The 12,397-nt window shown below is 43.9% G+C and overlaps 1 protein-coding gene across 14 annotated transcripts in view; it reads left to right on the top strand.

Moving 5' to 3' along the window:
* DAB2IP (DAB2 interacting protein) overlaps window positions 1-12,397 on the top strand; it is a 215,612-nt gene that overhangs the window by 79,786 nt on the left and 123,429 nt on the right. For 2 of the 14 annotated variants that reach the window (XM_064171631.1, XM_064171637.1), the window contains exon 3: window positions 10,344-10,389. The exons of the other annotated variants lie outside the window; for them this stretch is intronic. In XM_064171631.1, coding sequence (XP_064027701.1) covers window positions 10,344-10,389 — 46 coding nt within the window. The remainder of the gene's footprint in view (window positions 1-10,343; window positions 10,390-12,397) is intronic. 14 annotated transcript variants of the gene reach the window in all.

Below are 12,397 nucleotides of genomic sequence, written 5' to 3'. Positions count from 1 at the left end.
TGTCATGTGAAGTGGGTTTCTGCCCTCCCAAATCATTGCTCCCAGATCTGACATGCCTGCCTTACTTTCTCTGCCAGCACCCCAGGTTGGCAGATTTCCAATTGTTTGCTATTAAAGTAAGAGCCCTCTGTCTTAATCTTCTAAGTCAGCTGTTAACATAAATCCCCAGATACTTTTGCCCTTCAGTTTTTGGGTGTACTTCATGAGACATGGGATAAATTCTAGGTAAGGCATGAAAGACTTTTGTATTAAAAAAGGGTCTGAACAATGAAGCTGATCATACACGTAATATGTTTAACTGTTCCCTCTTAAGAGGCTAAGAGAGTTGGGATTGTTCAGCCTGGAGAAGTGGAGGCTCCACAGAGACCTTCTTGTGGCCTTTCAGTACTTAAGGAGGCTTAGAAGAAAGATGGGGACAATCTTTTTAGCAGGGCTGGTTGTGACAGGACAAGGGGTAAGCTGAAAGGGACGGATTCAGCCTAGAAGCAGGGAAGACTTTTTCTGCACTGAGGGTGATGACACACTGGTCCAGGCTGCCCAGAGAGGTGGTAGATGCCCCATCCCAGAAAATATTTGAGGTCAGATCTGACCAACCTGATCTAGTTGAAGATGATCCTGCTCATCTTCAGGGGGTTGGACTAGATGATATTAAAAAGCCCCTTTCAACCTGAAGTATTCTGTGGTACATGTCTGACCTTGTACATCAAACATGTCCTAAGTGAGATTGGAATTTTCAGTTGGGGAGCTACAGGGAGGCAGCACAGTTAAAGATACGTGGGATTGTCAGATTGCAGCACAGAGCTGCAGTTCAAACCACTGTGGATTTATTATGTGCATCAACCAGGAGACAGGAATGACAGGGTAAAAGACATGGTGCTACGACCTGCTTCACTGAAAAGGACTCAGCAAGGCAGAGTATGGATTTTTTTTCCTTTTTGAACTAAGTATGTTCCAGGGAGGTCTCTTTTTCAGAGCCTGCAGCTGTCTAAAGGGCAGTTTTACAGAAAGGGAGAGGCATAAGGTCTCATCAGCAGCTTAATTCACACACCAAGCCACTTTAAAGAAAAGTATTAGTAATCCTGTTTAGTCTTTGTGGGGTGGAGCATGGGTTTGGACTGCTTTTGATTGCTCTCAAGCTGACATGGTTGGACAGCAAAGCCTCTGTTCCACAGGGTTTGTATGGTCAGCAGCAAGACTGGCTCTCGTGTGTGGCAGTAAGGAGAGAATGGAAGATGACCTGATACTGTTAGCATCTGTTAGATGCTTTGTATGAGAAGGATTAATAGAGCTCCTGAAGGGTAAGGATCCACACAGTGCACAGTCAGACCCTCATTTAATCTGCAGTGATGGCAGCTTCCACCAAGAGGGAAATGGCCATGAGTGACTAAATTGCTGTCCCCAGCCACCACCGAAACACATTTGGGACTAGGGGAGAAGCTCAGATTTCTGTTTCCTATCTTAGGCCTGGACACTGAATTAAGAGGGGAGCTAGGGAAAATAAAGTCAAACATTGTGTAGTTCCCAGGTGGGAAAGGAGAAAACAAACATTCCAGTGCCTTGTCTGGCTCTGCAGTGGGTGTAAATTAGCACAATTCATTTAGCTATTCCAAATGTTTCTACTTGCTCATCCTCCAAGGACAGCTGGACTCACTTAGGGGTATGGCTTTCAGAGAACAGTTGCTCATGATCCAAAGGAGGCCAACGACAGAAAATCCTTGGGGCTGTGAGAGAAGATCACATCCTGCTGCCAGGAGGGAGACTGGAGACAGGGAAGCAGTGAGAATGGGGAAGCAGATCCAAGCTCTTCTCAGAAAGCCTGAACAAGCTTTTGTGGGAGAAACCAGTCTTGTTCTCATGATTTTCTGACTCTTCTCTGTAGAGCCCTCCATCCCTCCACTCCTCTAGAAGCAGTGTTGTAGCCATAGGAGAAGTCCCAGCAGTTGCTGTGTTTTCATGGAGGGAGCCCATGGGAGGAGTATTTAAAGTGTAGGCTGTAAGTAGGGCTAATAGGAAATGCTAATTCCCGTTTCATTCTTTTGATCAGTGTATATTGAATGATAATTACAGTGATAGCACTTGGCACTTCTGTGGCACCTTTCATCTGAGGCTGTTAAAGTGTTCTGCTAATCTGCAGGAATTCAAGCTTGCAGTCACTGTGGGGTTGCAATTTATCATAATGCCTTAAAATAAGTTATAGGAAAGTAAGGCATGGGAAGATGATAGAACATCCCCCATCTCCTATAAACCTTAGAGAAGGGTTGGGACTGCACAGTAGTGCTGCTGCTCATCTTATGAGGAACAAAAGCAGCTCAAGCCACTATTACAAATGGTGAAAATGATGAAACCTGTCCAAATGAGTGGCCTTTGCTCTCTAAAACTTGTTTGCTTTGCAATTTCCGTGGCAATTTCACAATTTAATATATACTCAGGTGCTCTGTTGTGTTTTTCATCTGCTACAACTCCAATTCCCTCCACAAAGGCAGACAAACAATCTCAAATCTCACTGGATTTTGCAGCACCGTGGATTCATATCAGTTCTTTAGAGTCTTCCATTTCCAAAGGCTGATTTGAACAACAGAGGCCACTTCTTGCCTGTTTGAAAATGACGACAAGAAAATTATTTGGTAGTACTTCAGACTCTTCCCTGGCAGTCCAAATGCAAACAACCTGTACTAATTAACAGGCTGCAGGGAGACAGATGAATCTGACCAGTTTTCATTCCTGTGAAATGACTGAAAGGTGAAAAAAAAAACCCCAACAAAGTAAACAAAGCAAACCCTTTAATTTGTTTAAACCTCTAGGCACTGAAAAAGTCTCAGGTTGTTGGTGGCACGGAGAAAAGAGGACCATTAAAATATACAACTTGACAGCATCCCTTTAATTTGTTTCTGGGTCACAGATAAAGAATTGTGCTGCAGATATAAAAGGTAGGATAATAAGCACATTCTGTTCTCCCGTGTTCAATAGCACTGATATTGTGCTTTCAGAAAACAAGTCCAGGAGTGTAAGGTATTATCTGAATCTCTTCAAGAGCTTGAGTAGAACCATGAGTGTCCATTTAATCGCGACCTTCATCTCTGAACCTTTTCCATTTGGGAGTTTGTGTTGCTTTAGCTCGTGGATATCAGGTATTAACTGAGAGATTAAATTGATTGCAGGGGAATTAATAGAAATGTGTTCCATTGCCACAGTTAACACTGAGTGGTTATCAATAAATTTCTTCCAAGTTTTAACTTAATTTCTGGGGCAGATTTATTTCTCACTTAGACCAAACACTTCTGTTTAATAGCCATGACTATGCCATATTTTCAGCCATAATTTTTGGACTTTCACTGTGATGGATGGTCCATGTGTCATCTGCAGACTTTGGTGGGAATTTAGGGTGCAGTGACAGGAACTCATGTAAGAGATTCTCCATCCCATTTGGAAGTGATCCTGTCTGCGTTGTTCACCTCTTTGGAAATGTCTGACTTCGACCTTGTTCAGACACAGAAGAACTCACAGCACTTTCTCTTGAGTAGGGCTTCTAAGTTAAATCAGTTGGAAGTTACTTTGGAGGTTTCTTCTTCCCACCCAAATGCCAAAGCGGTGCTGCCTAACGTGAGGATGTTTCTCCAGGTGGTGACACTGTTGTTCCAAACCAAGCACAGCTCCTGGAACAGCAGATCTGCTTCGGATGGTCTCATGATGATTCCGAGGTCTCATGACACTTGCAGCTGGAGAAGCTGTGGGTCTGTGTGTGACCACACATGTTAGGACAACGTTGATTCCTATATACTTTTCCCAAACTTTAGTTACCATAGAAACAGGATTCACTTTCTCCTCCATAAGGTTGCTTTTCCTCAGCACTGCACTCTGATAAGCAATAGATTGAGTTTGTCCTCCCCACTCCTTTTTTTTTCCAGTGAACAGTGCTGCTCATGGCTCAGGCATTATGGATCATTTGAGAGAGCAGTAGTACAAGCTGTAATGCCTTTCCTGAGGTGTTCAGGTGTTCCTGGGCATGGCACTGTGCCAGCACCTTTACTGTCTTTATTTTCCTCCATAATTACTGTGGATCATATCATACCTGCAGCAGCCTTCAAAGCACCAAGGAAATTAACTCCAGAACTAATCATGTCTTCATTTCCTGAATCACTCTGTGCAGTTGCGGACACTGTTCTACACAATAGGATTCACAGTGATGAGCATAACCTGCCTCTGCCTGCCCTTGTCCCCTCCTTTCATTCTGCCACTTGCAAGGTCATCTCCACATATTTCCCATGATGTGACAGCGTGGCCAGGTTCCAGCACATGATCAGGTTCCCCTGCTGCCTTTGCAACTGGTGGGAGAGTTGCCCAAGTGCTGCATGGTCCAGGCTGTGACGTGCAGAGCTGTGTCGACTCGTGTCATGTTCAGAGAGAGCTGGAAGTCCTGAGGGGCTGTGCCACACTTCTGCCTCCTTGCCATGACCAGGAGGGTTTCTTCAGCCTGCTGTCCCAAGGTATGCAGGTAGCATGAGGGAAGGTGGAGCCCAGGTCTGTGTTCATCTCTTTTATGCAGAGGCTGCAGGAGTGGGTGGATCTAGGATTGGTTTTCTTTCTGTACTAATCTTGCTTAGTTGGTTAGTTAAGAGCAGAGGTGACTGTGTCTTGGGAAATAGATGTGGTATGGAATAAGGTGGGAACTCAACATGTCCAAGTGGTGCTCCCCCATATCCCTACATCACAGAATGTTAGGGGTTGGAAGGACATCCATTAGTTTCCGCCCTGTCAGAGGAACAAGGTCAAAAGGCATCCATATACCTTGCTTGGTGTTTTGTCTTTCCCTGTCAAGTCTAGATTTTTAAGAGCTTTACAAGCTTTGCTGATATGAGGAGGTAGAGGATGATACCTTCGTGGGGAGCAAGGACTAGGAAGGTTGCACAACTGGTATGGCAGCTGGCTAGAGCTGAAGGACAGCATGCAGGCCAGTCCTGCCTCCTGGCTTCGGACCTGCTCTGAATTATGCCTTCCTTGGTAATTAGCAAGTGAGTCAAAAACAGTTAAGGAATAAATGAATGAGACTTAAATCTGCCTGAAAGAATTGAAATTTCCTGCTGGGTGAGAAAATTCTGCTTTAAAGATAGTAAATCCACTGCTAATAATTAGGCAAGAAATAATCACAGCTAAGACCCAGAAATGAGATCTGCCACTTACAATGTCTGTCTTTATTATTTTGAGGGATAAACCAGCAGTGAACTTATTTTTTTGCCTCCAATTCTTGAAGGATATTCTCTTGGGATTGTATCTTTGACAAACTTTCAATCTGAGCATCCTAGGAAACATAACTGTGAGCTGTGTAGCTTATTGCTGCCTCATCACATTCTTCACCACCTTAACCCAAAGATCAGACACATACAAGGTTAAAAGGAAAAGGTGAGGAGGGAAGGTGGAGAAAATTATCAGGGAGTAGTCTTGCCCTGTTTTTCATTTCAGTAAGTTGGTGATTGTGTATTTGTGATTTCATCTGCAAAACAGAAGCTGCCAGGCCCTTAATCAGTTTTGTTTTGCATTGAGGGTAGAGGTCAGGTAGAGATCTCACTTCCAGTCTTTAAATGGAACTATGCATTTCCAGCCTCCAATTCCAGTTTTATTTAGGAATGGACTTTGAGGTTTTTGAGAACTATTTCACAGATCTGTAAAACCACCTCAGCTCTTGATTTTTCCAGAGGTGTAATTTCAAATAGAAAGATTTCTCCTACCCCATCCTAGGGATTATTGCCTGCTGCAGCCCTAAGCTTTCTTAATCAAGAAGTTGTCTGATCTGTGTCATGAGGGATGAAAAAGTCTTGCTGAAAAGCAAGGCTGCTCTACTCCTGTAAGTGTCATATGTGTGTTATATTTATCCCTTCATTGTAGTTTTTCTCCTTTTTTGCCAAGCTGTAAGCAGAAAGTGACTCAAACTGAAACACTCCTTTTCATAAACATTAAAGTTAGAACAAATGAGCTTCATCTTGGGTGTTTTCACAATTTCTGGAAACCAAAATGTGCAGCCTGGAAAAGAGGAGGGTCAGGGTAGACCTTATTGCTCTCTGTAACTACCTGAAGGGAGGCTGTAGCCAGGTGGGCTTGGTCTCCTCTTGCAGGCAACCAGCAACAGAACAAGGGGACACAATCTCAAGCTGTGCCGGGGCAGGTCTAGGATGGATATTAGGAGGAAGTTCTTCCCAGAGAGAGAGATTGGCATTGGAATGGGCTGCTCGGGGAGATGGTGGAGTCACCATCCCCAGAGGTGTTTAAAAGGAGGCTGGGTGAGGCATTTAGTGCCATGGTTTAGTTAATTAGAAGATGTTAGGTGATAGATTGGACTCGATGATCCTAGAGGTCTCTTCCAACCTGTTTAATTCTGTGTTTTTGTGAAAGGTAGGTAGGAAAAAGGCAAGACTGATGGATGGTCTGGATTACAGGAGGTATTCACTGTACCTTTACAAAAGAGAACACTTTTTGTTTGATTGCAGCTGTAATTACTGCCGAATACAAATGCTCCAATTTAAGCTTCAGAAATGTGGTGAAACTCTCCAGAGCCAAAAGCATCTGCCTGAAGCATGAGTTTCATACTGGAATGAGTAACTTTTACTGCAGAATTGCACCATGAATCCCCACATTCAAAGGATAATAATAATTTTTTATTCTAAACATATCATTTACCAACTGCTTTTGAAAATGTATTGGCCTGGCAGCTGCTTTTATAGAAAATGTGTTACGGAAAGCACAGGGAATTTGTCAATGAAAGTGCAGAGATTTGATGTTGATAACTTCCTGCAGACGTAGAGTTGGTCATCAATATTGTGGGGAATGGGATTATCTCTTCCAGTATCTGCTCTGCTCTGAAGATTTCAGATGGAAGTGGGTAGGAAGATGCCTGATGAGTACATGCAGCCTGACATCCGCGTGCTGCTCCAAGGCCATATATCAAAGTAGGGCAGGCATGTATAAAATGCACCCTTGAAACACTTTGCTCTGCATCATATAGCAAAAGTGGACTTTAAAAGAGAACATTAACGTAAACAGATTTATGGAGATGCTTTTCTTATCTTCCCCATGTGTTTATTGCTCAGCTTTGGAGAGCTTTGATACCTGTTTTAACACGGGGCAATGTATTTGGGTGGTTAGACTGCTGACATAGGAACGAAGCGGTCTTGGGAAGTAATCCTGGCTTTGCAGCTTCTCTGCTGTGTAGTCAGTGTAGCAAATCAATTAGACACTTCTGCCTTCAAACTCATTTCCCCTGCAACCTGCCAAAAGAATCTATTTTGACAGTATTTCCTACCTGCTATCCTACTTCTACCTGTGCTCCCTCAATTCTCCTCTTCAGAGACAGTTGAAGTGTGTATCTCCCTGGCTTTCAAAAGGCATGTTCTCATTTCTCATAGTGTAGAAGAATCAAGTTAAGCTTCTTTTATGACAGAAAAAAAACCATACCTTTTTCTCTGAAATCAAAGGGCAGATTGGTTTACCCTCCCTACTCAATCATGAGTTATGTACCTGGTATAAATGTACTGAGCCCAATGGTCTTCTGCCCACTGGAGCTGAAGTTCTGCCCCACAGTAACAGTCCCGAAGTGGAGCTCCTGGGCTACTTAGGCCATGGCAGAAACACAAAGGATGGTGGATCAGGAAGTCTATGGCCATCTGCCTTGCACTGAATAACTTAACACAGCAAGCAGGACGCTTCATATAGGTGCGTGCCAGAACCTTGTGCACAGGCTTGAAGCCTTAAGAACCTGCAGGTGTTTTCATTTGGGTGCCTTCTATAAAAAGTCTGAGTGATAGAAGCCATCAAACCTTGCAGAGTTTGGTTGGTTTTCATGCCTGAATGGGATCACCAAGCATCCAAATATACATCACTACCATGTCCTATAAATACTTTATGTTATCCTGAGTTCAATCTGAAGTGCATTTTGAAGGCAGGATGAGTGCAGTGATTCACAGCTGATACCAAGTGTTTAAGTCATTATCATGCTACCAAAAGTATGGTGCAAGTTTCAATTTAGAGGAATGAGGATAATTTGCTGTCAGCTGGGGATTATCCCTTTTAATCTAAGAGGCACTCATTGTCTCCATATCTGAGGCTTCAAAAATATTTGCCTGATTGGAATCTGTTGCTCTCCATTGTAAAATAAATCTCCTGCATGTACAGTGCGTGGGAGACTGTAAATGTGAAACTTACACTTAGTGAGTGCATTTATTGGAAGTCAGATACTTAAAACCATATCATAAACAACTGAAGTCCCTGAACTCGTAGGATATGTTTTCAAAGTGTGGAGAATTGGTTCAGCTACGTTTTCCCCTGGCTTTGGAGGTTTTGTTTCAAGTCACTTCAACTCTCAGAAGTCTAATTCCAGGAGGGTGGCTCCTCTGGAAAACATGCACAGGAAAGTGTTGTGGGACTGCTTAGGAGGCTGAGAATTGCTTTTCTGCCTATGGTCTTCAGTCTGAGATGAGGTGTTTGCAGAAACACTGGGTGTTTCCCCCGGCCTTAGAAGGGACAGCAGCCCTGTGCTGGCTGTGCTTCTTGAGTGTCTGCAGTGACTGCAGGTGTGGCTGCCATGCCACAGGTAAGAATGGGCACCTCTGGGATGCAAACAAGGTGTTAGCTCAAGCAGCCTCACAGCTCAGGCTTTAGAATCATAGAATCGACCAGATTGGAAGAGACCTCCAAGATCATCCAGTCCAACCTATCCCCCTGCCCCAGCCAGTCAACCAGACCATGGCACTAAGTGCCTCATCCAGGCATTTCTTCAACACCTCCAGGGATGGTGACTCCACCACCTCCCTGGGCAGCCCATTCCAATGCCAATCACTCTCTCTGTGAAGAACTTCCTCCTAACATCCACCCTAGACCTCCCCTGGCACAGCTTGAGGCTGTGTCCCCTTGTTCTATTGCTGGTTGCCTGGGAGAAGAGACCAACCCCACCTGGCTACAATGTCCCTTCAGGTAGTTGTAGAGATGCATGCTGCCTGCAGGCTTTTCCTTTCAGAGGTCCAAGAGCTGAACTGCACAAGCAAGAGTGTCCAGCAGAACAAAGCCATTCAAATACTGTCTTGGAAAGAACTTGCACAGTGTGTGGCACATACATGACAGGCAGCCACCCTGAGTGGCTTCTCAGGGTCCAGATTCAGATGGTTCAACATCCAGTCAGTTATCTGCAGTAAAATAAAGTGTAATAAGCATCTAAGCTTTGGGCTTTCAGGGGGAAAAACACTCTCTAAGCCTTACTGAGGGAAGGAGCATGCTTTGGTAGTGATCTTTGGAGGATGGACTGTGATTTGGTAGCGTTCTTTGGAGGATGGACCATGCTCTGCTTCTGTCATGAGGGCTCTCACTAAAGACAGAGAAGTTTTTATACAGACACTTTGTCCTCTGGGATGGCTGACTCCATTGTGCCAGTCAAATAAGAAAACTGTTCCCATTGAAAGTCTTTCTCAGGTGGCATCTTTGCTTGGCTTCAGCTAAGCAGGGTTTTTCTAATCATTCCTCTCTTTGGGTAAATAACTGTTTTTGTTCTTCAAGGTTACTTGCATTCTACCTGGATCTCTGCTTCTGCATCATTCATCCCTGATTGCTCAATTACCCTTCTCCTGCCTTCCCAAGGAATATTTATCTGTCTTGTTCGGATATGAAATGTTGACAGTATGATAATTACAGAACTGAGAACAAATAATCCAGAGTAGTGTGGTTTGGTTTTAATAGGAGAACAAAAGAATCCAAACTGAGGAATCAGGCAATCCCTGAATAACAATGGCTGTTGTACTGCACCTGGCTTCTAGATTCTTCCTGGCAGTTGCCCTCATTCATTCGGACTCTGTTAATGTCCTGCCTGGGCCATGTGTGTGTTCCGTGCAAGTCATGAGTGTGAATTGAGGAGTGCAGACACTTCCCAGCTTACCTGTTCCTGTGCTGGAAGGCTTTGGCTTGTGTCCTGGTATACCCAGGGTGGTGAGACACTGGAACAGATTGCCCAGGGAGGTGGTGGAAGCTCCATCCCTGGAAGTCTTTAAGACCAGGCTGATGAGGCTCTGAGGAACCTGATCTAGTGTGAGGCTCATGGCAGCGTGGTTGGAACTGGATGATTCTTGAGGTCTCTTCCACCCTGACAATTCTGTGATTCTAAGCTTTTTGGTGGTTCCCTTGGTCAGAGACTAAGGCTGTGTGCCATGGGTGGCTATTTCAGAGGCTGGGAGAAGAGGCTTTCCATGGTAAAAAGGAGTAGACAGAAGCAGAGTGAAATTCTGCAGAGCAGCATTTAGCTGAATATGAGGGAAAATGTCCTGGAGGTACATGGCACTGAGAGCTGCCACTCTCTGTAATTCTTTCTGCAGGGCAGTGGACAAAGATCTTGTGGCTGAGACATATCCAACAAGACAGGTAAAATCTTTATGAAAGTAGAGCATGAGCAGCAGCCCTTTAGCGGCCGAAGGTGGGAAAGGGATGGGATGGTGTGAGCCCAAGCTAATGCTTTTTCTATGGGTGATTTGCTGAGAGTTGCATGTGTTGCATTTGCCATATTCATAATTAACCCTCAGTGCCTCTCATTTGATGTAATTCCAGTTTTCATGACCTGGCCAGACCCACTCTGTCCCTTTGCTGACCTGTGGGACTTTGGTGTATCTTCATCTGATTTTTCCAATGGCCTGAACTGAGTGTTTCCAATGACACTGCAAATTTGATTAATCTCTTGCCATAGAAGGGCAGTGTTGCTAAGCAGCACTTACCAACAGGAGCTGTTTCTCACATTCCAGGACTGCTTTATGGCCTGGCTCGCAGACAGAGCCACTCATGCACTGAAGTGCTCTATCTCCCTGTTTATTCTCTCACTCTGGATGCCAGACTCAACGTCTGACCACAGTGGCAGGATTGGAGTTTTTGTTGCCATCTATCACTGGACACACAATGTTTTTGCTGTGATTTTTCGTTCTTTTGGGTTTTATCCTCATTCCAAGACACTTGTGTCTCACAGAGACTTTCCTTACGCTACAGAATGATGTTTTAAGGTAAACATGATTGAAGTTGGTGGTTCATGGATGGATGTTACTTGCTCCTACTCTCATGTTCCTTACCTATTTCTTAAGGGGCTTAAAGGATGACTGAGAAGAGTCCCAAGATTTATGAGATAAAATTGAGAATGAGGAATAGAAGCACTGGTCACCCATTTGAACAAAGTCATGCATTCAGGAGCAATACATGTTCATCTGTGTGTGCATTTCTAGGTCCAGAGACAGTAAAGTGTTCTGGCTTTCAGTTTAAGCTCACAGCTCTTCTGCTCTGTGGCTACTGCTTTCATCTGTGACCTTTCCTTGGACTGGCATATTAGGCTGGGTTTTGTCATGGAAATGCATCTTGGGTTTGTTGGTTGATAAACTTGCAAGAATATAACTTCTCAAGGTTAACTCAGCAAGGATTCTTGTAAGTTTGAGGATGTCTTCAACTTCATTTGGCAGCCTGGATGGCAGTCACCTACCTAACATCTGCTCAAGTCCAAAACAGATCCTATGGAAGCACTGCAGGGACTCTGTAGGGGCTGTCCATTCAGCCACCTCGTGAATAGAGCCCTTCATCACATCTGACAGGTGGAGAACTGGGTGATAGGAAAACAACTTATAAGTTCAGAGCAAAAGAGCTAACAGTAATAAATTACTTAGGAAGTGCTTGAAAGGCTATATGTACACTTGCAGGCACATGCCTCTATACACTGAACAAACACCAAGTATTTCATCCATAAAGGTCAATGCTATACATGAAATCCCCTTCCTTCCTTGTGGCAATGCCAGGAGACCTCTCAGTGGATTACTTCTGTTCTTGGGCATGCAATGATTAAACTCACCCCGAGTGCTTGTGTGCTTCTTGTAGCTTACTGCAGTCCTGTTCTGCAGGGAGAATAGTAGAAATGTGCACTTAGGTGTCTTTACCTGGTAACAAACAGCATCAAGTACTGCTCAAACAAAGGTTTCTGTTTTATTTTGAATGCTAAGGCTGACACAGGTAATTGTAAACTCTCTCCATTTGGGTACATTTGTGGCTATAATAGGATGTTTAATGTTGTCAGGGCTCTGCTTGGTTCACAAATACAAATGTTAATTATCCAGTCAGTGGAGCCTCAGCAAAAGTATTTCCATGTGCTGTGGAAGAGCAGCATAGATGCTGTGCAACAGCAAAGGGAAAAAGCTGATCCCAGAATTAAAGAAGCTTAATATTAAGAAAAAACACCAAACAACAAATCAATTATAAGATTCTAAAGCCCAGAATAGGGAGAGGTCTGGTAGAAAAGATGGATTCTCAGTTTTTATCCCTGGTACTTTAGAAAAACTGGACATCTGATATGGAATACTGCATCACACATTTAAACTCATGGCAAGTATTTATTTGTGGCAGTTTC

The sequence above is a fragment of the Pogoniulus pusillus genome, chromosome 35 (assembly GCF_015220805.1).
Source record: "Pogoniulus pusillus isolate bPogPus1 chromosome 35, bPogPus1.pri, whole genome shotgun sequence".
NCBI lineage: Eukaryota > Metazoa > Chordata > Aves > Piciformes > Lybiidae > Pogoniulus > Pogoniulus pusillus.
This window is presented reverse-complemented; position numbering and strand designations above follow the sequence as displayed.